Here is a 23723-nt window from a genome sequence, read left to right as displayed (position 1 = left end):
ACTTGATGCATCCTTCAAACTGAGCTGAATGAAGGACGCGAAACGACGGCTGCCTTCTAAAGGCCTTTGCACACTGAGTCTGAAATTCGCGTCCAAAATGTTCGTACGTTAAAATACAAATACGACCTCACAGCCTCGACCGTAATAAAAAAAATCAGATTGGGTTCGGTTTTCTGAATCCATAGCAAGCAGTTTGAATCGTGTTTTGACAATTCACAGCCTACGAATCGCGAATAAGAAAAAACGCACGACAGCCGGGATATGCAGCCTTCCAATTGAGAAGCATCCATAATATCACCAGGGAAAGAAAATGGAGATAACGGTTTCATATGCGGGCAATATCTTTTGCTCTCGCTTATTGTTGTGAAGTGGAAATTAGGCAGATGTTTATTACCAAGTTTAATTTTGCATTACGTGTGACCACCTCTGTCGTTTTTCATGATTTGTGGAAAGGGAATCTGATGTGTAATGTAATCCTGACCAAAGTTAACTTTGATCAAAAACGCTGAAGATAACATTTTCTGTAGCTTATGTGACTCCATTTCAATCGGGTGTTTAAACTTTCTCATATCTGTGGTCTGTAGACACTCTTTAATGTTTACGGTTTGTCATTTCTCCTTGAGCTTCCTTTCTGATGAGTGTGAAACGAGGAACAACAATAAAATAAAATGAGGCTTAATGGCTGTTCTGAAAGGAATAGTGACTGCCTGTCATTAAGCATTTCTTCTAATCAACTAGAAAAGAACTCGGTTGCATATGTGAGATGCCAACTTTGTTGCAGTAACAAATCTTTATTTTGTCAGATTTGAATGGTTTTCTAATTGTTATTGGTCTTTGTGTTTTTGAGGAAAGAAATTTCTTTGTAAGTCTTTTAAACATTTTTTTGACTTGTAAATGTTTTCTTTGTGTCTTGTCTGTTTCGTGTTGTACATATTATTAAAGAACTCAAAACGTGTCTTACCTACATGTCATTTTAACAATATTTAGCAGCGCATTGAATTATGACTATAGCTGAATCTCAAATTACAGATGGTAGAGTGTTGTGTAACAGACACACCAAAAAAAAAAAAAAAAGGGTTGTATAACACAAAGTGGGTGGGGCTAAAAAAGGCAGTGTGATGCATTTTAATCTGGGGTTTTTTCGTGGAGCGGTCACATTTCAGTCAAGAATATCTAACATTCACTGAATAACAACTCTCAACGCCTAACAAGGAACCTTTTAGACTTAAAAAAAAGACATGCCCAAATAAAATAAATAAATGTCCATACAGAACAAGCCCATACAATCCCAAAATGTATTTTTTTCTCCAGTACATATTTAACTGGAAAAAAAGTACAATTTGAAAATACTCTATATACATATCATCAATAAATATGAATGTAATAGTTGATTAATATTGAATGTTAATACTGATCATGTTTAAAGAAAGACAAAAAAAAAAACACGATTAAGTGTTACACTTAGGGTTGTAAGGGTATACCTGTTTGGTGGTTTCTCACGATATTGGGTGCTAGATCATTGACAAAGGGAGCTGTGCAATTATATATACAGTTGTGCCCAGAATTAATCAAAGCCCTGGTAAATATGATAAAAAAAATGGCTGTAAAACATGAATTTGCATAATTTATCCTTCTGATCTTTCGTTAAAAAAAATTGGCAAAAATCTAGCCTTCCTGTGAAGTAAAAGAATTGAAAATGGGGGAGAAATCACATTATAAAATAAATATTTTTCTCCAAAACACGACCACAATTATTCATACCTCTAGAATTTTTTATGAATAAAATGTCTATGAAGTATATTCCCATTAATATTTACATTTTTTAGTACACCATTGTGACTAGGAACATGAAATTGTCCATCCATGACTTCTTGTTTCACATGAGTTTAGATATGAGGAAGCACAAAGGCCAAATTCCCTCAATCATCCATCACAATGAGTAAAACCAAAGAACATGGTTCTGATGTGCATCAAAAGATTGATGAACTTCACAAAATAGAAAGTGGATGTAAGAAAATAGCTAAAGAGTTGAAAAATTCCCATTTTGACCATCAGGGCAATAATTAAGAAGTTTTATTCAACTAAAGATGTTATGATTCTGCCAGGAAGAGGACGAGTGTCTATATTTTCTTAATGGACGGTGAGGATGAAAGTTTGAGTGGCCAAAGACTCTTCAAGGATCACAGATGGAGAATTGCAGAGATTAGTCGAGTCTTGGGGGTCAGAAAGCCTATTTAAAAAAAATCAAACAACCCCTGCATCCCCACATGTTGTTTGAGAGGGTTTTAAGAAAAATGCTCCTCGCTCATCCAAGAACAAACTCCAGCATGTTCAGTGGTCAGACAAGAGTGGATCTTCAAACGGCACAGGGTTCTGTGGTCAGATGAAACTAAAAAAGAGCTTTTTGGCAGCAAACACACTAGATGGGTTTGATGCACAAAAGAATAAAAAGTACCCCACACACCACGTAAAATTTACAGTTTTTCTCAATTGCTAAAACACTAAAATCCATTGGCTGAACAAAGTTCTCAGTTGCCTGAACTCATTTAGCTAATTGTGGAGTCTGTTGTCAATACTGTAAACAATTTCACATGGTAAAACACAATTTGCAGACCTCACTTAGACTTTTCAGCAAAACTCTGAACACATTCTGCACTCTAATGCATATGTCATCCATACTGGTAAACACAAGTGGCAACAACCAAATACAAATAGAGAACACATGTCATTTGATTGAACACAACCACTCAAAACTGATTCAACCTGTTTCAAATGATGTGACAATCAATATAAGCCAGTTCAGAGAGCAAACTGAACTGAGAGGTTGTTGAAGGTGGAAAGGAGAAAGTCTGAGAATGGATAGAAGAAACAATGTGAGAGGACAAGGGCGTATGCGAAGTGGGCGACGAGGAGGAGGGCAAGAAAGAGGAACAGGAGAAGGAAGAAGAAGAAGAGGAGGAAGAAGAGGAGGAGGAGGAGGAGGATGGGGGGGGGGGGGGGGGGTCGGGGGCAAGGGACAATATTGCTTGTGATGTCGACGAAGTGCTCTGGCTTGATCCAGGCCAAAGACAAGAAGCACATTGATCACATGTTTACTCCTTTCATTTGTGTCTGTTTGAGTATCGTATACTGTAGTACAGAGCACTGCTGTGGACTGTAAAAATGAAAAAATATGAAGTTTGTTTGAGATTTGTTTTGAACAATGTGTTTTAAATTGTTTGGTGTATTGTTTACTGACTGCTTGATAGTGTACAGCATTTTGATCACTTTGTTGATGATTTGAGAGCAGTGTTTTGAACACAGGTAAATTATGATTAAATTTATTCGTAAATTATATATTACAAATCTTTTTTCGTGTCATTTGGTTCATTCAACGAACCAAATCGACTCCGGAAAAGATTTGTTCATTTCGATAAACAAGTTCGAACAGGAGAGTCACGAACCCGCATCACAGAACAGAGCAAGGCAAGCATTTGAGCTTTGAGATTTGATCATTGAGTGATTGTTTCGCTTGATAAGACCCTTATTCATCATCTGGAATCGTTTAAAGCCCTTTGAACAGTTTGTAGTGAAACTGTCTTTGGACCTTGAACCGTTTGGTTCCCATTGAAGTCCATTATATGGAGAAAAATCCTTGAATGTTTTCATCAAAAACCTTAATTTCTTTTCGACTGAAGAAAGAAAGACATGGACATCTTGGATGACATGAGGGTGAGTAAATTATCAGCAAAAGTTTTTTTTAAAAGTCAACTACTCCTTTAAGCACCCAACAATGTAAACATACATTTACTCTTCTAGCTGACCATGACAGTCAAGGTCACCAGGGTCACTCAAGCCCTTCTCCTACTTAACCAATTCTTAGTTAAAACATTTTTTCATCTTCAATCACTAGAGAATGAGGAATTTTGTCTGAACCTCTAACTGTGAGAAAGTACAACTTACAATGTTTTGGGCCAGTTTCCTGATCAGAGCAAGAGCTCGGCCAACTCCAACCTTGAAGAAGCTATGTATCTGTGCGTGCATTTCTGCTACTCTTTTGTACAAGACCTGACGTTCACGAGGTGAACAGCTGGCACGACGTGAGGACTGACTATCTGACAGACAAACTGGAGCCTAGAAACCCAGATTGGTGTCCTTAATAGAAATATTGAAAGTTTATCTGTGCCTTAACCAATAAGAATCATTCAACCTGACGTCATAGCGTAGTGATTGTGTGATTAGAATTGCTGCTGTAATGAGTGTGTACGCAGGGATGCCACGAACTCCTTGCTGAGTGTGGAAGCTGACTTCTGCTGATGAAAATGCAAATTATTCTTAATTTTCTTCAATTAATTGCATTTCTGACTCATGATCTTCATTAATCATATCTGGTCCTTGGGTCTCTAACTGTGAATTCCCCTACAATGGCATAAAATCAAATCAAACAGAACAGAATAATCAAAACCATGACATTAAAAAAAAACCAAAACGTTTTATTGTATCAACAAAATGGAAAACTCTTGCACAACTGCGACAAACTAAATCCCCGTTTCTTCACCTCTTCTTGAAGCCATATTTTTTTCTCTCATAGAAAAGGTCAGTCTTCGAGCTTCCGAGGTTCACGATCTTGGGGCAGCCGTCTCTCTGAAAAACAGTGAAACAGACAGTTCTTCAGAAACTTCCAGTAATACAATAAAAAGCATGCATCCAAAACCTAATGCATCATAATTACATTTGAAAATTCAATATGAGGAGCAGTTACCCAAATACTGAATGAAGGAAAATATGGTTACACATCCCTTGATACTGAGCAAAAGAGATTTCGCATCAGTCATTGAAAGAATGATCAGGCAGATTTACTCACATCTTTCTCCTGGATGGTGCACTCTTTGCAGTAGTAGGCATCAGAAACTCCAGGACCTCCACAGATCACACAGCGCCCTTGGTAAGACCCATAGTTGCATTCATCACAGATACGAACTAGTGTGCAAGGCCTGACATAAGAGTCACAGATAACACATTTGCCATCACCTTAAAAAGAAAAGAAGCAGACATTAGTTGAGTTAAAGAGCATAACATCGTAGCAATACCATCCCGATCACACGGAAGTGGCTTTCTGTTTACTGCATTCACGTAAACGCAATAGGTTATGTTTTAAGAGAATGTGAATAGAAAACAGGATGTGTAATATTCAATAAATGTAACATTTAATGCACTTTGTGTTGTTGAAAAAGAATGAAATAAGAAAAATGTGTTGATATGAATATGGAACAATATTGTCCTATTCAATGAGATAAATGGGTTTAAGTAATATAAAGTAATCAAAAGTCAGATTATATTACTTTGAATGAGTAATGCAATGGATTACGTTACATTACAACATTATTTTACTACAAATTTTATCATACAATTTGGAATCAGTAACCGACTATCACTTGCAAATAATCTACCCAGAAATGCTGACTGTTTACGCGGCGTCTCCAATAATTGTTTGAGGACTTTTGTTTTTTTACTTACATTAGTTAGCCTATTCTGCTGTGGCAATCGATAAACTGATTGGTATCAAGAATTGTGAAATTTTGCAGGTATTTAAAACTTTGATATCATAGCCTCATTATTTCCAGAAAAATATACTTGATTACATTTTGCAATAAATTAAGAATAAAATCACATATATAAGATTACGGTCAACATTGCCCACTCATAAACATGGTAAATAATCATTTTTTCATAAGTAAGCAATCACTTGGAGCTCATGGTTGGTAACTCAAGTCTTGTTGAAATTTTTCTACTGTTAAACAGTATTTGTTTAAGCACAACGTGATTACCTTTTCTTTAACTAAAGATCTGTAAAACAAACAAATGAATTTTTTTCCAATAAAGTCCTAAACTTACATTTTTCACACAGTCTTCCAATGGCTGCAAAAAAAAGGAAAGATACAATTAGATATACAACGTACTTTATACTTGATCAAATTGAAACCCTGCAAATGAACAAAACAGAAAAAGGTACATAAAAAATATTATTTGACAACACTGCCCTCCAGGTTCCAACTATTAAACAAACGACCAAGTCACGTTGACTTTACCTTTGCATCTGTTGTTGCGACAATACTTCACCACATTTTTCTCAGAATAAATATCTGGTTAAGCCATTCACTAGAATCTAATAAATTAACTTAGTCAGGGAGATACACATAAATAATTTAATCACCTTCCACTTTTTTTAATTTTAATACGACAATTCATTCATTACCGCTTGCGAACATTCATTGCCTTGTTAGCTATGCAAGTGTTAGTTAACAAATATATTAAATAACAATTCGTGTATTTAAAGCTTTTAATAAAATTTAGGTCTAATAAATATATAGCCTTACCAACTCCAGCCTGTTTTCGGCAAAAAATCAAATCTGGGTGATGTTTTGCCATTATAAAAGAACGAACGTAGCCAGCTAGCTAGATACTAGCGGCGATGCAACGATGAGCTTCGAACTTCCTTCTTCGGATTGTTCGGACTGAAGGCTGAGCAGCAACTTACTGCCACCTACTGGACACAATGCAACATGACGAGATTTTTTTTTATTCAAAGGCAAACACATATTTGACCAAATGTGTACTAAATAATCAAATACATACCAGATAGGTGTTTAAAAGTGAAAAGAAACCTATCTTAACAAGGAACATTTAGTAAAATTCCATTCTCAATTAATCTGGAAAAAAGTCCGTGAAAACAGGAATTCTGCGTTTAAAAAAAAACAAAACAAAACAAAAAAAAAACAATTCAAGGATGATGTTAATTTTGTACATAAAAAAACAACATGTAGAATACTTTTGAATTAATATAATCAAGAATTGGAAAATTAAGGTCTACTTCTATTAAGTTAACTCAAAGTCCTTTTTAGTCCTTATTTAATAGTCTCTGGTTAACTTTAAGTAACATTAACTAACAACGAACAATACATTTGTTATATTATGTATTCATTTTTGTTAACGTTAGGTAATAAAAAGACAACTGTCCATTGTTAGTTCATGGTTCCTAAAATATTATTTTCAGATACAACAATTTCTTTAAAAATGTATTACTAAATGTTTAGTGAAATCTTACTGTAAACTGTTATCTAAACAAATGTGTTTGGCTTTATATATTTTAATATTTTAAAATAAATGTTTGTGTATTGTAATGTTGGTAAATATATCACAGGTTTAGGAAATATTGTTAGAAATATTTGTGTAATTTTAGACAAGGTCCTAAAAGCAAGAGATGCACAAAAAAATGGACAAAACATTACTAGAATTTAATATTACTTTAATTATTCATTTTAATTTCATGTTTTTTGCGTTAATAATTAATAAAGAAAAATGTGAGCATCTTATATTGTTGGTATTTTAAAATAACACACAATTAGTACCAAACATTTCAACATCCTTCCAAGACAACGAGTTCTTATAGCCGCACGTCATCTTCTCGCGTCACATCTTTGTCAGTGAACAAAATGGCAACCTACTGCTTAACCGTCGCCCGGCTTCAGGTACATAAACATCTAAATGTTATTTAGTCTACACGCATGGTTTAGGTTTTTCAATTTGTATAGTAATGTCACCCAGATCTGTGTTTGAATGTTTGAGCTGCTCGCAATGAGTGATCTAACTAACTGTGTGCTGAAATCTGCTCATCAAGTGCTCACAGGTCATTGTGGCCAAGGATGTCATAGCAGACGCGTTTGCCTCGCACGATGGCGTATAATCTTTATTTCCAGTGGTTTGATACAAGACAGCCAAAGCACGAAACCAGAAATACTCACAGCTATTTCATTGATTCAGTCATTGTGTATTTTTCATGTCTGGCTGTTTGGTTTTAGTCGCAAGGTGAACACAAGGTTAAAACAGCGTAGTGAGGATAACGGCGCTGTTGTTGGTTTAGATTAACTAGTGACGCCGTTACATGACAACGCCATGAAATCCTTGAAAGCAAATTATTACTTTTTTATCTATCTAGCACTATTAACGTTATATGCGTTCTTAAATTGCCACAACTTTACACACGAGGTCTGATCTTAATGGGCGAAATGAGCAGCTGTGATTCCAAAAATACAATACAGTACACTGGTAATCTATACAGATGTCATCATTAATAACATGAGCCTAAAAACATATATGACGGCTGTTCAAACAATCTAGTATGTTTCTGTCCACATGAGGTTGAAAAATAAAACCCCAATATAACCTTGATGCTGTCATGGATTCAGACATCACATGACCGTATGTTCTGGTCAAGATTGAGTATTCATTTACTGTTTATTTGACAAGATGTACGATATATTTATTTGTTGTGAATGTCAACTTAAATGTATTTTTCAGTTCTCACTTTCATTACAATATCACAGAACTGTACAACTTATTTCAAGGCATGAAAGTACACAAGATCCCAAGAAGTCATGGACTTTTCGGTAACGCTTCCTTTTACAGTATAGTACTTACAGTGTACTTACCTTTGAAAGTACTGGCTAATATAAGGTAAGTACATGGAACAGGGGTAGGTTCAGGGTTAGTACTAGTTATTACACAGTAACTGTAGTTACTAAAATAAGTGCATAGTATTTACATGGGTAACTGGACTGTAAAAGGAAGCGTTACTGACATTTCTCTAGAAAATACAGATGATTATTATTATTATTTATGATGTTTTAAAAGTCTACATCTTCTAAAATGTCATCTTCAAGAGAACAATATCTAGAAATCTGGAAGGGAATATTACGGCTGCAACTAACAACATTTTGATAATCGAATAAAAAAATTCAATTTGATTTTTTTTTTATCATTACTAAATAAAACCCTAAATCAGGGTATTTATGTCTAAAAGTGTACTTTAAAAAGTGCAAAAGCCACACATTGAGTTTTACTAATATCAATATTTGCATTGTTTTTAATGATAATTGCTGATGGCAAGTTGACAACCTTTTTAATGTGTGTGTGTGTGTGTGTGTGTGTGTGTGTGTGTGTGTGTGTGTGTGTGTGTGTTTACATTATGTTTTAGCAGAATTTTTGTTAAAACAAAGAAATTTACACAGACATGTTGTTCAGATGTGAAGAAATATACTTAAAACATCTAAAATACATAATTTAATTTTATTTAAAATTAATTGAATTATAAGGATAAATGAAAAAAATAACTATAAAAAGACTGAAAACAAGCATGTGAACGTAGAGCCGCAGTAGATCACGTTTGAAAAACAAACAATTATAACTTAATAGTAGACAAATGCTATAAAAAGAGAACGGAATGGAGGTATGCAGGAAAAATGATGCATCAGTGCACCATTTTTTTATTCTTTTACTACTGCTGTTATTAGTGAAGAAAGCCACCTAAGCTCCGCCCACATAAAAACGTCACCATGTTTACCAACTGAAAAGGGGTCTATTTGATGCGGCGGTGTGACGTCATGATTGACAAGTGAAGTAGTCACTGAACTTTTTTTCGGGATCTTCCGAGGAATGAGGAGATTGGAGCTTTAAATTTAAGATATCAATTTCTATAATTCATTTTAAAACAAAGTGCCGGAGCGTGCTGCGAGAGTGAGGGCGGGGCCTTGATTTCGCGGCATTACATCCTGCTCACTACTGCGCAGGTCTGGTCCCAAGATCGGGAAAATGGCGGCTTCACTTCTGACCAATGGAAGAGAGAGAGCGAAGGGGTGTCGTCCATCATTGTTTTATTGGCTATAGCTCCAAACCAAAGCGCGCGCGTACGGCAGAGCGGCAAAGAGAGAGACCTTGCATGTGTGTGCCTCATGAAGCACATGTAAGACAGAGAGCATCATGATTGGCCTGTTTCAGGAAATAACCAGTAAACACTCCCCGTGACGTAAGCAGACCAACTAATCGATAATGACATTCGTTGACAACGATTTTCATAATCGGTTATTATCGATTTTAATTGATTAATTGTTGCTGCTCTAAGAAATATAGTGGAATTTCATTGGTCAAATATGTTGGAACCAAATATGTTGTTTACTATGTGATTTTTGAGTGTGTGTCACAGCTTTTTGTGTACTGACTCCCTGTTTGTTTATTTCAGCTCGCTCTGGGTCAGGGTGCCCGCCGCTTTCATGTGGCGGCAGCCCTCAACGCAAAGGCCCAGGTGGCCATGAGCCGCTTTGAGCCAAGCACTTGCGTCAGTTATGACCAGCTTCGCTCAAATATCGACATTGTGCGCAAAAGGTCAGAAAGCATTACATTATTTTACTCTCGATTTTATTTGCTTCTGCCCTTCTTATCTTCAATAAGGCGACTCAGTGACTCTTTTTTTACTTTTACAGAAGAAAAATACTTTTTCATGCAATTGGTTAGTTTAAAAAATTGTATTGTCTCTTAAATCTTGTGCGTTTTTCCAAGTGCTTTACATGTGAAATCGCATCTTCCAGACTCAATCGGCCACTCACCCTGTCAGAGAAGATTGTCTATGGGCATCTGGATGACCCGGCTGGACAGGAAATCGCTCGAGGACGCACGTATTTGCGCCTGCGACCGGATCGAGTTGCTATGCAAGATGCAACAGCACAGATGGCCATGCTGCAGTTCATCAGCAGTGGACTCCCAAAAGTGGCAGTGCCATCCACCATCCACTGTGACCATCTTATCGAGGCCCAGATCGGAGGAGTCCAAGATCTACAGAAAGCAAAGGTGAATGATGCTATATAAGGGATGTTGTTGAGAGAGTACCATGCAAATTGTTTGCTTGTATTCCAAACCTGTTTAAAAGAAGAAATTGTATTTATTCTTCATTGATTTTATTCCCTTATTTTATTCCTTTTCTCGCTGTCAACCAGGAAGTGAATCAAGAGGTTTACAGTTTTCTTGCTAGTGCTGGGGCTAAATATGGTGTTGGCTTTTGGAAACCTGGCTCTGGGATCATCCATCAGGTACTGGAGAAAAAACGTTTGACTAGTTGTTAACCAGTATGACTTTTTTTCAGGTGGTTTGTCCATGACTATTACATTTCACATAAGATGTACACATAATTACTTTAAAGAAGTAGTTCACTTTAAAAAAAACTTTCCATGTCTTTCTTCAGTCGAACAGAAATTAAGGTTTTTGATGAAAACATTACAGGATTTTTCTCCATATAATGGACTTCAATGGGAACCAAACGGTTCAAGGTCTAAAAGACAGTTTCAGTGCAAACTGTTCAAAGGGCTTTAAACGACACCAGACGATGAATAAGGGTCTTATCAAGAGAAACAATTGCTCATTTTTTTAAAAATAACAAAGTTGAAGTTTTATAAGCTCAAATGGTCGCCTTGCTCTGTTCTGTGATCCACGTTCATGACTCTGCTGTTCGAACTCGTTCATCAAAATGAACAAATCTTTTTCCGAGTCAATACGTTCATTTCATTCGTTGAATGATCCAAATGACTCGAAAAAAGAGTTCATTCGTTCAATGAGCCAGTAGTGCTTCCAGTGATCTGTAATCAGTGATCAGGCCCAAATATCATGATCAGAGCACCCTTAAATTGCTTCATTAAAATTAATAATTAATATTAAATGTCAGGGCATCAGGGATTTGATTTTTCCATATTTATAAATTCTGTATTTTTCGGCCTGAGGTATAGCCAACCATCTTATCAAATTTGTTATGCGATTTGTTTATTACCTATTCGTTTAAACTAATTCGTTATCAATAAAAAAAAATTAAGGTCCCCCATCGTTTTCGGTCACAATAAAATCTATAACGTTTGAAAGCAAAGAAATGAAAACTTTACAATTAAAAAATTAAAAATTTAAATGTATTAGTAGGATATTGTTGTCATTATTTCCAATTTTTATTTATTTGATTTTAACCATAATATTGCAATAGTAATGTTTCTTTGCTTTCATTTTGACAATTTAAATGATTAAAAGCAGTACTTTAAATCATAATAATGAGAGAAGTCATATTCCTTGTTGTGATCAGCTAACAACAAAAAAAGGAACATGAATCAACCTTTTCTCTTCCTTTTCTCTTTAAAGATTATCTTGGAGAACTACGCGTACCCTGGAGTCATGTTGATTGGTACAGACTCTCACACCCCTAATGGTGGTGGTCTGGGCTCCATCTGCATTGGAGTTGGTGGAGCTGATGCTGTTGATGTCATGGCAGGCATCCCCTGGGAGCTGAAGTGCCCAAACGTGAGCTGCTATTGCCCGTTTCCATTGAACTTAACACTTGCTAAAATTTGGCACCTGGAAGTGTATATTTATAGGTTCTATTTGCATTTCCAGGTCATCGGTGTGAAACTGACTGGCTCGTTATCTGGCTGGACCTCACCAAAAGATGTCATTCTTAAAGTTGCTGGTATTTTGACTGTGAAGGGTGGCACTGGTGCCATTGTGGAGTACCACGGCCCTGGTGTGGACTCTATCTCCTGCACTGGTGAGAACTTGCTAACGCAATTTTTAGATTGAATTCATTTTCTAAATAATGTTTGAGATACAATTATTAAAATTGGACATTCTGAATATTTCATATATCTTCATGCCATATGATTTCATATATCATCATTCACATAAGCATCAACAACTTAATTTGTTAATTCAGATAATTAGGGTAGGGTTACATACGGTAAAGTTAGGGATCATATCTGTAGCTGCCATCACAGTGGCCATTTTGAGCAATTTTGCCGTTTAACTTTCCTTCCTTAATTTGGTCAACTGTTACTTTGAGCTGAAAGTCTGTATCCATAATGTATGGTCGAAATACATAATTATAGTGCACCAGAGTGTGCAGTGATAAATTTAGCTATAGTTATGGTGTTCAACGAAGGTCATAATGAATGAGAAGCGTTAAGATGTTATTGTCCAGATGGAATTAGATTTATCAGAGGATGGCAATTAGCTGACAAACAGTATGTTTTTTTTGATTCGTCATTTTTGTAGGTTGAGTGAATAAAAACAGGCATGTTGAAGAAAAAAGTAAAGAGGATAAAATATATTTCAATGCTTCTGTGTTCCCCAGAGAAACTTTGCTTTAACTCCCAAAACATTTTGTGAGAGAACATAATATTTCTCAAGGGAATGCAAAACATTTTGTGACGGAAAGCATTTTATTTCTTGAGGTAATGCAAAATATTTTGTGAGCGGGAGAACAAGATATTTTTTTGTGACGGAACGTAAAGTTTCTCAGTTGAACGTAAAAACATTTTGTGAGCGAACCCAAAGTTTCTCTGGAGAACGCTAAGATTTTGTGACGCGAGGGAAATATTTCTTGGGGGAACGCAAAATATTTTGTGAGAGAACACAATATGTCTTGGGGGGGAACAGAAACATTTGCGAGAGAACGAAAAAAGCATTGAAAAATGCTCATATATTCCATCTCATATATTTTTTTCCTTTTTTCCGTAGAATATAGTTGGGATTTAAATCACTTGTAAATCTGTGAAACACAAATGCACAAAGTCCAATTAGGATGTTTCTAATTTCCCTCATGCCACCCAAACACTAAAGGACCTTAAGGCCAATTTATACTTCTGCGTAGGGTGCGCGCAGTAGGTACGGCGTAGCATACGCACAGACGCGTCCCATACCGCGTACCCTTCCGCGTTGCCTGACGCGCACCTCTTCAAAAATGTAACTACACGTCGCGACGACGCGGACCGCAAGATCGGTGATTGGTCGGCTTGGTAGCATCGTATTTCCTCATACGCATTTCCGCACGTACCTTCTCCTCCGACGTCTTCTCTCATTTCTGCCTTTCAGTTTTAGTAATTTCACTAAAATGAACTGTTTTTCCACCCCAATAAGCTCCAACTCCAACATGATCCACTCTCTTTCAGTCGCTATTGCTTGTAGTAATCTAGCCGCGAGGAATCTAAACACAGTGGAACATTAAAACCCTCCGCCGCCTCCTAGCGTTTCGGAGCAGTACTGCAGAGCAACCAATACCTGAACGCAGAAGTATAAATGCTCACAACGGCGTCGCCTACGTGCGCAGCCAACGCCGTACACTACGGCGTACCCTCGACGCAGAAGTATAAATCAGCCTTTAGACGTCGTCGGATTGCTGTCACGTTATTGTCTCCGTCAGTTCCTGTCAAAAACATTTCACACTACAGAATTTTAATTACAGAAATTTCTAGTTACAGAAATGTAATTAAAGTCATTTAATTACAGAAATTTCAAGATATTAAAACTACTAAATGTCTCTCTCGGCCATCAAGGCTTCTCTAAGGTCATTTCTTCGATCATTTAAACATAACTATCATCCACCCTTATGAACAATCGCTGAGGTGCCTCAAATCTTTTTTTTTGTTTTTTTTGTTGCTGCGACGAGTTCAAAATCGGGCCTAAAACTGTGTACTGTTTTGGTGTAATAAGGAGGGAGTGTTATATCAGTCATTGTAAAATCTGAATATGCTTTTGGGTTTTCTTTTGGGTAATCAGGAATGGCCACCATCTGTAATATGGGTGCTGAAATTGGAGCCACCACCTCTGTGTTCCCTTACAACCACCGTATGAGGACATACTTGGAGAAGACTGGTCGTGGAGGTAAGCAGCGGTATCTCATCAATGGATAACTCAACTGTTTCTTCATAAGTTCGGCCTCTCATTCTACTTTTCCCTCTCAGAAATCGCTGCTCTATCAAATGAGAATCAAGATCTGCTGGTACCCGATTCGGGTTGTCAGTACGACCAGGTGATCGAGATTAATCTAAGTGAGGTAAGAGCAGGTCAGTTAAGCTAAATAAGTTGTATGCATCTTACGGTTAAGTGTTAAAAATGTGATTTATTATCCTCCTCTACAGCTGAAGCCTCACATCAATGGCCCATTTACCCCTGACCTGGCCCACCCTGTTTCAGACATCGGCTCTGTCGCTGAGAAAAACGGCTGGCCCCTGGATGTTAAAGTTGGTCAGTGATTTAGAATCCACCCCATTTTAATGGTCATTGATATTCTTTTATTATTCTATAAAATTGCTCCCTGTCCATGAACATTACAGGTCTGATTGGAAGCTGCACCAACTCCAGTTACGAGGACATGGGCAGAGCTGCCTCCGTGGCCAAACAAGCACTCGACAAAGGACTCAAAAGCAAAGCCCAGTTCACAATCACCCCTGGGTCCGAGCAGATTCGTGCCACGATTGAGAGGGATGGCTATGTGAGTCTGAGTTGGAGAGCCCTGGGATTTTATTATTTGGGATAGCTTGAAATTGGTTGTGTGTTCGTCCAAATTACTTGATTGTTCTGCGTTTAGTCTAACAATTGAATGCGTTTCTTAACCTGCAGGCCAAGGTGTTGAGGGATGTTGGTGGAGTTGTCCTGGCTAATGCCTGTGGACCCTGCATTGGTCAGTGGGACAGGTAAAGTATTTGCAGATTTTAATTCAACATTGCATTGTACATTACCTTTCAAAAGTTTGGGGTATATAATATTAACACAATTTATACTACACGGCTGTTTATTGGTTGATGAACCAATCTTCAAGTCATAGCTGAATTACAACATCTGGTGTACATTATATTCTAATAATTCAATGACCTGTTGTCAATTACTTTGATTACAATTTTAACACATTTTAAAATCTTAACTGGATTACTTGTTAAAATATTGGCTATGAATGTTGACTCTTTGTATTATGTGGGAAAGTTGAGAGCTCCGAGTCACATGAGAGATGTTAAACTAGCAAAATCAGGTGCCTGGGACAATGTTCATAGTTTAACATTTTTACATAAAAATATTTGACGTAAATTCCACGATTGTCCAATCAGAATCAAGTCATTCAAAGAACTGTAATAAAGCCATATCATAAACCAATACAAATCTTTCTTGTAGACGTGACGTTAAGAAGGGAGAAAAGAACACCATTGTTACTTCATTCAACCGAAACTTCACGGCCAGAAATGACGCTAACCCTGCCACTCATGCTTTTGTCACCTCACCAGAGGTATTTCGCACCTGCTCACAAATGTGCTACAATCTCTGAATGTTTTCCCCCCAAATCCTTTTGGATGAAGTCTTGCCTATTTATTTATACACTTTTTCATATCATTTGTGTTGCAGATTGTCACAGCCCTTGCCATTGCAGGCACTCTGAATTTCAACCCTGAGACTGACTTTCTCACAGCCCCCAACGGAGAGAAGTTCAAACTGGTGCCGCCCACAGGAGATGAGCTTCCTACTCGTGACTTCGACCCAGGTCAGGACACCTACCAGCACCCGCCACCTGATGGGTCTGGTCTGAAAGTAGATGTGAACCCTCAGAGCAACCGCCTGCAGCTGCTCGAGCCCTTCGACAAATGGAGTGGGAAAGACCTTGAGGACCTCCAAGTGCTCATCAAGGTAAGTTTTAGTCATGGGTGTTTGAAACTCTGGTTTTCGATATCACTCTGAACTATGTTACTCATTCTGTCAGGTGAAAGGAAAGTGCACCACTGACCACATCAGCGCTGCCGGACCCTGGCTCAAGTTCCGTGGCCACCTCGATAACATCTCCAATAACCTTCTCATTGGTGCCGTTAATACTGAGAACGATGCCGTCAATAAAATTCGCAACCTTCTAACTGGAGAGTTTGGTGGCGTCCCTGATGTTGCCCGCTATTACAAAGTAAATGCTGCTTTTTTTATGTTTGTCATTTATGCTTTTTTGCATATTGAGAGCATTTGTATTCATAACGATCTCTGGATGGTCTGTAATTTCCTCACTTGCAGAAGCACAATATTTCATGGATAGTTGTTGGAGATGAGAACTACGGTGAGGGTTCCAGCAGAGAGCACGCGGCTCTGGAACCCAGACATCTAGGAGGGAGGGCCATCATTGTGAAAAGCTTTGCTAGAATCCATGGTAAGTGAATTTGAATGCAAACCTTTTATTTCCTGCTTGAAGCTAAGCGTTTCATTTTGCAGTTTATTTGAATGAATCTGTCATGACTGTCAATAGAAACTAACTTGAAGAAACAGGGCCTGCTGCCTCTAACCTTCTCCAATCCTGCTGATTACGACAAAATCCGCCCAGACGATAAAATCTCCATTGTAGGGCTGAAGACCTTTGCCCCTGGAAAGGTAAGGCCTATTCTGTTAAACAGTTTCTAGTTTTAATGCCTCTATCCTGGTTTGTGTTAAAGGAGTAGTTCACCTTTAAAAAAAAAACTTTTGCTGATAATTTACTCACCCCCATGTCATTCAAGATATCCATGTCATTCTTTCTTCAGTCGAAATTAATGGACTTCAATGGGAACCAAACGATTCAAGGTCCAGAAGACACTTTCAGTGCAAACTGTTCAAAGGGCTTTAAATGATTCCAGACGATGAATAAGGGTCTTATCAAGCGAAACGATCGCTTATTTAAAAAAAAAAAAAGTTTTCTAAGCCCAAATGGTCACCGTGCTGTTCACAACAAAATGAACAAATATTTTTCCGAGTCAATTCGTACATTTCGTTCGTTGAATAAACCAAATGACTCGAAAAAAGATTTGTTCATTTTGATGAACGAGTTCGAACAGGAGTCACGAGCGCGCATTACAGAACCGAGCAAGGCGACCATTTGAGCTTAGAAAACTTTTTTTTTTTTTAAATGACCAATCGTTTCGCTTGATAAGACCCTTATTCATCGTCTGGAATCGTATAAAGCCCTTTGAACAGTTTGCAGTTTGCACTGAAACTGTCTTTTGGACCTTTAACCGTTTGGTTCCCAGTAAAGTGTGTTATATGGAGAAAAATCCTGGAATGTTTTCATCAAAAACCTTAATTTCTTTTCACATGGGGGTGAGTCAAATATCAGCAAAAGTTCTTTTAAAAGTGAACTACTCCTTTAAAGGATTAGTTCACTTTTGAAAAAACTTTTGCTGATAATTTACTCACCCCCATGTCATCCAAGATGTCCATGTCTTTCTTTCCTCAGTCGAAAAGAAATTTAGGTTTTTGATGAAAACATTCCAGGATTTTTCTCCATATAATGGACTTCAATGGGAACCGGATGGTTCAAGGTCCAAAATATAGTGTTAATAACAGTTTCAGATGCAGCTTCAAATGTCTTTAAACGATATCAGACGATGAATAAGGGTCTTATCATGCGAAGCGATCGGTTATTTCAAAACTTATTCCAAAAATGTAACTTTTATAAGGACAAATGCTAGCCTTGCTATATTCTCTGAGGCGCGTTTGTAACGTCACGTAATACGTGATTACGTTCAAAAGGTCACGGGCGACGTAGCCGGAAGTACAGAATTAAAAAATCGTCCGACATCGTTGTTTTTCCTTTTAATTCCTTTTTTTGTATACGGTGTTTGAGCTAGTTTGCACGTTCAACCTATGCGTTCAACTTGTAAACACTCTGACTCTGTACTTTCGGCTACGTCGCCCGTGACCTTTTGAACGTAATTACGTAATACGTGACGTTGCAAACGCGCCTCACAGAATAGAGCAAGGCTAGCATTTGTCCTTAGAAAAGTTACATTTTTGGAATAAGTTTTGAAATAACCGATCGCTTCGCATGATAAGACCCTTATTCATCGTCTGATATCGTTTAAAGACATTTGAAGCTGCATCTGAAACAGTCAATAACTGTCTTTTGGACCTTGAACCATCCGGTTCCCATTGAAGTCCATTAAATGGAGAAAAATCCTGGAATGTTTTCATCAAAAACCTAAATTTCTTTTCGACTGAGGAAAGAAAGATATGGACATCTTGGATGACATGGGGGTGAGTAAATTATCAGCAAAAGTTTTTTCAAAAGTGAACTAATCCTTTAAGTCTGGCCCACACTAAAATATTTTTGAGCCCACAAACATGACGCTAAAAATCTATTTAATCTATTGTTCCTTCAGCCACTTAATGCCGTCATCAAGCACATTGACGGAAGCTCGGAAACCATCGAGTTGAACCACACCTTCAACGAAACCCAGATTGAATGGTTCAGGGCAGGCTCCGCCCTCAACAGAATGAAAGAGATCCAGTAATGTGATTGGCCATCGATATAGATATGTGGGAGGGGGAGGGGTTATGCATCAAGCAGGTGGATTGGTATGTTTATGAAAGGTTTAAATGCTTTCATGTAATTATGAACTGAAGTGTACACAATACATTTTAAAAACTGTACCTCATAGACAAGTCATGTCAATACACAAACTTCTCAAATCTATATAATATATTGCAGGGCGGATAAAAGATGTGAATTTTAGCAACTGTAATGCTTATAAATTTCAAGCTGGGCCTGTGTTAAGTTAACCTACAAAAGATGCTAAGCACATACATGTTAGAGGGAGACACCAGTGTTTAATTCATGAGACCATCCAAATATCTGTGCAGACGTTCATGAAACTGTTGTTTCTGTTATTTGAAATATTACACTTAACTGTAATGAGAGCTGATTGTGAGTTTTCTGTCCTGTTAACGTCTCTTGATGGAATGATATCTTATTTCACACGATTCTAACAACTGCTTTTCAACTTTTCATGATAATTGGTTTTCTTGTTCATGCAAGCTTAAAAATTGACCAGCTATTGTTCATGTTGCTAATTCTTACTGATTCAGAGTGACTTGTCTATGTCTGTTGGTCAAACCTTGGCAGATTATATAATTTACAACACCAAAATCTATCAAATATGTCTGTCCTGAATGCACAGCAGGTCCAAACTGTTCATGTTTTAAACATGATGCTTATTTATAAACATTTAAAATAATCTTGGATTTGGATGACAGTTATTGAGTAATGGATCAGTAATCCGAACTCCAACCTCTTGAGCACCTTTTCTGTATATTTGAGTGCCCTTTTTTGTAGGGTTGTTTTCTTTTCTTTCATTCAGAGCTGTACCCATGTCAAAGCAGTGACATCAATCACTCTGAACAGCAGACATAGCAACTATTAAGACTCCAAGGTGTAAATTACTAGCTTTGTCTGACTGACTCAACATGTTTGCTCATCAGATGAACTTTTACTGCAGCTCACAAACACAGCCTCTAGATAATAACTTGTTTGTGAGAAAATGAATGCTGATCAGTCACAGTGGGTTATAAAATAAAAGCCATTTCAAATAATTCAGTCTTTGTTAATGTATGTATTAGACTCATACCCTATTGTGCACATACCTTGGTAAACAATATATAAGTATAGCTTTGAATGGAAGTTTTCAATATTTTAGATGTTATGGACCCACAAATGTAATAATTTTGTGTTAAGGAACCCCATCCTTAAATTTTAAACCTTTCCATGGAACCACTACCACTCCCTTGCAGGCCCCTGGTGGTCCCTGGACGCACTGGTGTTCAAAATAGTTTTGTTTTGATTATAGTGATTAAATTCTTCTTAATCCTTCGATATTATAAAGTTGACTGAAATGTAATACATTGAAATATTATGAAGAACAAACGTAAATAACAACCCGAGCATCGCGTCAAAACAAGGACGCGCCTGTATGACATGATTTGACGACTGAAGGTTGACGTCAGTATTCTGCCGCGTGCAGCGTAGCGTCGTTGATTATAATTGGAGCGTTTTTGTTTTGTCGCGTCTCACGCGTTCAATTTTGATGGGTTGTCCCTCCTTCTCCACCCATAACCTCATTTATTGTGTGGCACGCAGGGGTCCATTGAGTCGAATATGTGCATGTGGACCACGAATCACAATAGTGGATTTTAGTGTAGCTATGTAAGGTTAGATATATTTGTTTCCGCGGCGCTTACAACCAATGTTTGATATCAACCATTGAGATAACAACCAACTGATTTATATCCACTATAACGTACAGTACGGTAAGAATTTTAATCATTATCCTATTGTATTTTCCTATCCTATCTGTATATTACCGTTGATCGAAAACGCCTTTACTGTTGTGGTGTCGCATGCTGTCTGTGTGTTTGCTGTAGAAGCTGAGAGGTTTGTCAGCATCCTGCATTGTTGAGCGCAGGTTGATAGTATGTAAAAAAGCCCACCCACATAATCGCAGTTTAGTCACTATCGATTAGACTAATATGGAGTCTGCGATACACAGATATTGGCCTTTCTTAGACTGAAGGGCAGAAACCAGTGGTGCATTTGAAAACAATGTAGCAAGCAAACAGTTGGTGGAAAACAGTCTCCACAAGTAACACGATCTGATGTGTCCCGAATCCCGATGCAGCTGCTGCACCCAGATCTGAGGGCAAGGACAACACAACACAGTAAAAGCTCATCAAATCAGACTGGATATTTCGAAAAAAAATTTGGTGTATTTGGTGTGTATATACATATGCACGTACATGTAAGAAAAACTATGAAATATTTATAAATTATGTTTTGTCTACAGTATATGCATGCAAATATTTCTTAAAATATGTGTGTATTTATATATACAAAATAATTATACACAGAACACATATATTATGTAAACACAAACTTTTATTTTGGATCCAATTAATCTTTGTCCATAAATTTATTAAATATATATGCATATGCAAATGTTATCTATTTTCTCCTTGATTTAACCCATTTTCAAACCACAGAGGCCTCATCTCCAGTGAACTTCACACCAATGGCTGATTCAGACAGCACATCTACATCTGATCGAAAGCTGCACTGCCCACATACACCCATCTCTCTTTCATTACCTTTCCTGAGGGAAGGCAGTAATGTCTTGGAGAGGAAACCACATCAGACAGGGGAACCTCTTAGCCCACTGCCAACCAAACGCACACGCACCTATTCAGCGTGAGTACCTCTGTTAACCATGGAAAACCCTGGATTTTGTGTTCTGTCTCACTTTAATGTTGTTGATATATATATATATATATATATATATATATATATATATATATATATATATATATATATATATAATTACCAATATTGACACTCTTCTACTCTTCTATAGTGAAAAACATTTAACAGTTTAATCAATTTAAAGATCTCAAAGCAAATAAATAAATAAAATGAAACCATGAAAATGCATTTTGTAACCATTAAGACTTTAAATCAACCCAGAAAAAAAATCTTAATTTTTTATGTTTAATATGTGGGTTGTGCAACGATTAATTGCGATTAATCGCATCCAAAATAAAAGTTATTGTTTACATTATATGTATGTGTACTGTGTAGAATTATTTAGTAAATATAAATACACACACATAAAGAAAAATATGTCATTTATACATAAAACATTTATATTTATATATAATATTAATTATTTATAAATATATATATACAGTATATACATGTAAGTGTGTGTATTTATCTATACAAAATAATTATACAAATATTACCAGTATGTAAACACTAAGTTTTATTTTGGATTCTTTGAATCGTGATTAATCTTTGCACATCCTATTTATATAATATAATTTAGTATTTATAAATAATATAAATATTCATATTATTTTTAATAATTTTTTTAATATATTTATTTTTATAATATTTATTATTTTATATTATTAGATGACGTGGTTTTAATTATTTAATAAAATATAATGCATTCTTGGTTTTTATTTTTTGTAATATAATAATGATTATTTACTTTTGTCAAAAGCAGAATTAAAACGATAGTTAAACATGTTCCCCATTGGCTAACAGACATATTGGAGATGAAGATGACGGAGCAGAGAGATGTAGATCTTAATATCAGCCAGTTTAACTTTATTAATAAACAAAACAAAGGAGATAATAATAAATAAAAAAACAGGAATCGTTGGAGTACAACAAGACAATACTGAACAATGGACAGAACTAAATTCAGGGCATAAATACACAAGATAATGACAAAACATAAATCTGACACAGGCACTGAAAATATATATATATAGTTATTGTATTGAAAAATTGTATAGAGAATCTAATGGATGTATTGAAGAAAAAGTTTTGGTGCACCATATATTGTTGTGTTAATTTCAACAAAACCTAAAGAGATGTTTTGCTCTTCTTATTCACTAAAAGGAATCATGTTCGTTGATTAGAGCCGTTTTCCTCTGGTGTTTTGTCAGATCGGTGAGAGCCAAATCTGGACCCGTCTTCAAGGGCATTTGCAAGAACTTCTCCAGGTCACAAGGTCACGGATTCATTCAACCCTCCCATGGAGGAGAAGACATATTTGTTCACATCTCAGAGTAAGTGAATATACAAATATAATTTTAGAATAATTTTAGCATCTATTTGTTTAACCAGAGTTCTTCTTTTTATCTAGTATTGAGGGTGAATATGTGCCTATGGAGGGGGATGAGGTGACTTACAAAGTGTGTCCTGTTCCTCCCAAGAACATTAAGTTCCAAGCTGTTGATGTGGTGATCACCAACCTTTCTTCCGGAAGGAAGCACGAGACCTGGTCTGGGCAAGTTATCAGCTCCTAGCTCACACATTCAAGCCCACTAGAGGAATAAACAGATAAAGGAAGGGATTTAACTCACGGTGCTCATGCTGGCGTAAAATGGTGTTGTGTGCAAGTAGGATAGGAATGGAATAGTAATTAGGGTTATGCAACTGTTGTTTTCTCCAGTCTGGCAAATAAGCAACAGGAAGTTGGTCAGAGGTCTGTTTGGAAAATGGTTTGGGATGCAAGTCAGCTGAGCTTTGATAGCATTGTCACATAACATAACATAACATAACATAACATAACATAACATAACATAACATAACATAACTGTGAGCAGCAGTGTTGCCCTTGTTTGAATATTTGTCATAAATATGTACTTAATTATGTATTTATTTTCATTTTATGTACAGAGGCATTTGATTTCATTGTGCTGCTGTGTATGTTCAAGTCATTTTATGTAAAACGGATTTCCTAAAATAAATTAATACACATCAATGAAAA

General features: G+C 36.7%; 3 protein-coding genes across 4 annotated transcripts; 2 read left to right on the top strand and 1 right to left on the bottom strand.

Annotated features, from left to right (window-relative positions):
* Window positions 1-4451: 4451 nt before the first annotated feature.
* phf5a (PHD finger protein 5A) lies at window positions 4452-6511 on the bottom strand. The gene is made up of 4 exons (XM_039685333.2): window positions 6357-6511; window positions 5875-5898; window positions 4844-5010; window positions 4452-4623 (listed from the first exon to the last, which is right to left on the bottom strand). The coding sequence occupies exons 1-4, from the start codon at window positions 6406-6408 to the stop codon at window positions 4534-4536; spliced, it is 333 nt and encodes a 110-aa protein (XP_039541267.1). The 5' UTR covers window positions 6409-6511; the 3' UTR covers window positions 4452-4533.
* A 910-nt stretch (window positions 6512-7421) lies between these two features.
* aco2 (aconitase 2, mitochondrial) lies at window positions 7422-19983 on the top strand. Its single transcript, XM_039685393.2, has 17 exons — window positions 7422-7508; window positions 10055-10197; window positions 10401-10659; window positions 10806-10898; window positions 11986-12144; window positions 12238-12388; window positions 14395-14499; window positions 14580-14671; window positions 14757-14862; window positions 14952-15109; window positions 15238-15311; window positions 15784-15895; window positions 16012-16290; window positions 16364-16555; window positions 16660-16792; window positions 16889-17010; window positions 18774-19983. Exons 1-17 carry the CDS (start codon window positions 7473-7475, stop codon window positions 18903-18905), a joined length of 2346 nt encoding a protein of 781 aa, XP_039541327.1. The 5' UTR covers window positions 7422-7472; the 3' UTR covers window positions 18906-19983.
* A 435-nt stretch (window positions 19984-20418) lies between these two features.
* On the top strand, window positions 20419-23723 carry csdc2a (cold shock domain containing C2, RNA binding a). Of its 2 annotated transcripts, XM_089121827.1 has the most exons (5): window positions 20419-20697; window positions 21066-21159; window positions 21427-21631; window positions 22897-23019; window positions 23097-23723. In XM_089121827.1, the coding sequence occupies exons 3-5, from the start codon at window positions 21456-21458 to the stop codon at window positions 23257-23259; spliced, it is 462 nt and encodes a 153-aa protein (XP_088977953.1). In that variant the 5' UTR covers window positions 20419-20697; window positions 21066-21159; window positions 21427-21455; the 3' UTR covers window positions 23260-23723. The 2 variants fall into 2 exon arrangements, with proteins under 2 accessions (XP_088977953.1, XP_039541328.1); XM_039685394.2 differs by lacking the exon at window positions 21066-21159 and having other exon boundaries at window positions 20422-20697.

This window comes from Pimephales promelas, chromosome 17, assembly GCF_988280905.1.
Source record: "Pimephales promelas chromosome 17, fPimPro1.hap1.1, whole genome shotgun sequence".
Lineage (NCBI taxonomy): Eukaryota > Metazoa > Chordata > Actinopteri > Cypriniformes > Leuciscidae > Pimephales > Pimephales promelas.
This window is presented reverse-complemented; position numbering and strand designations above follow the sequence as displayed.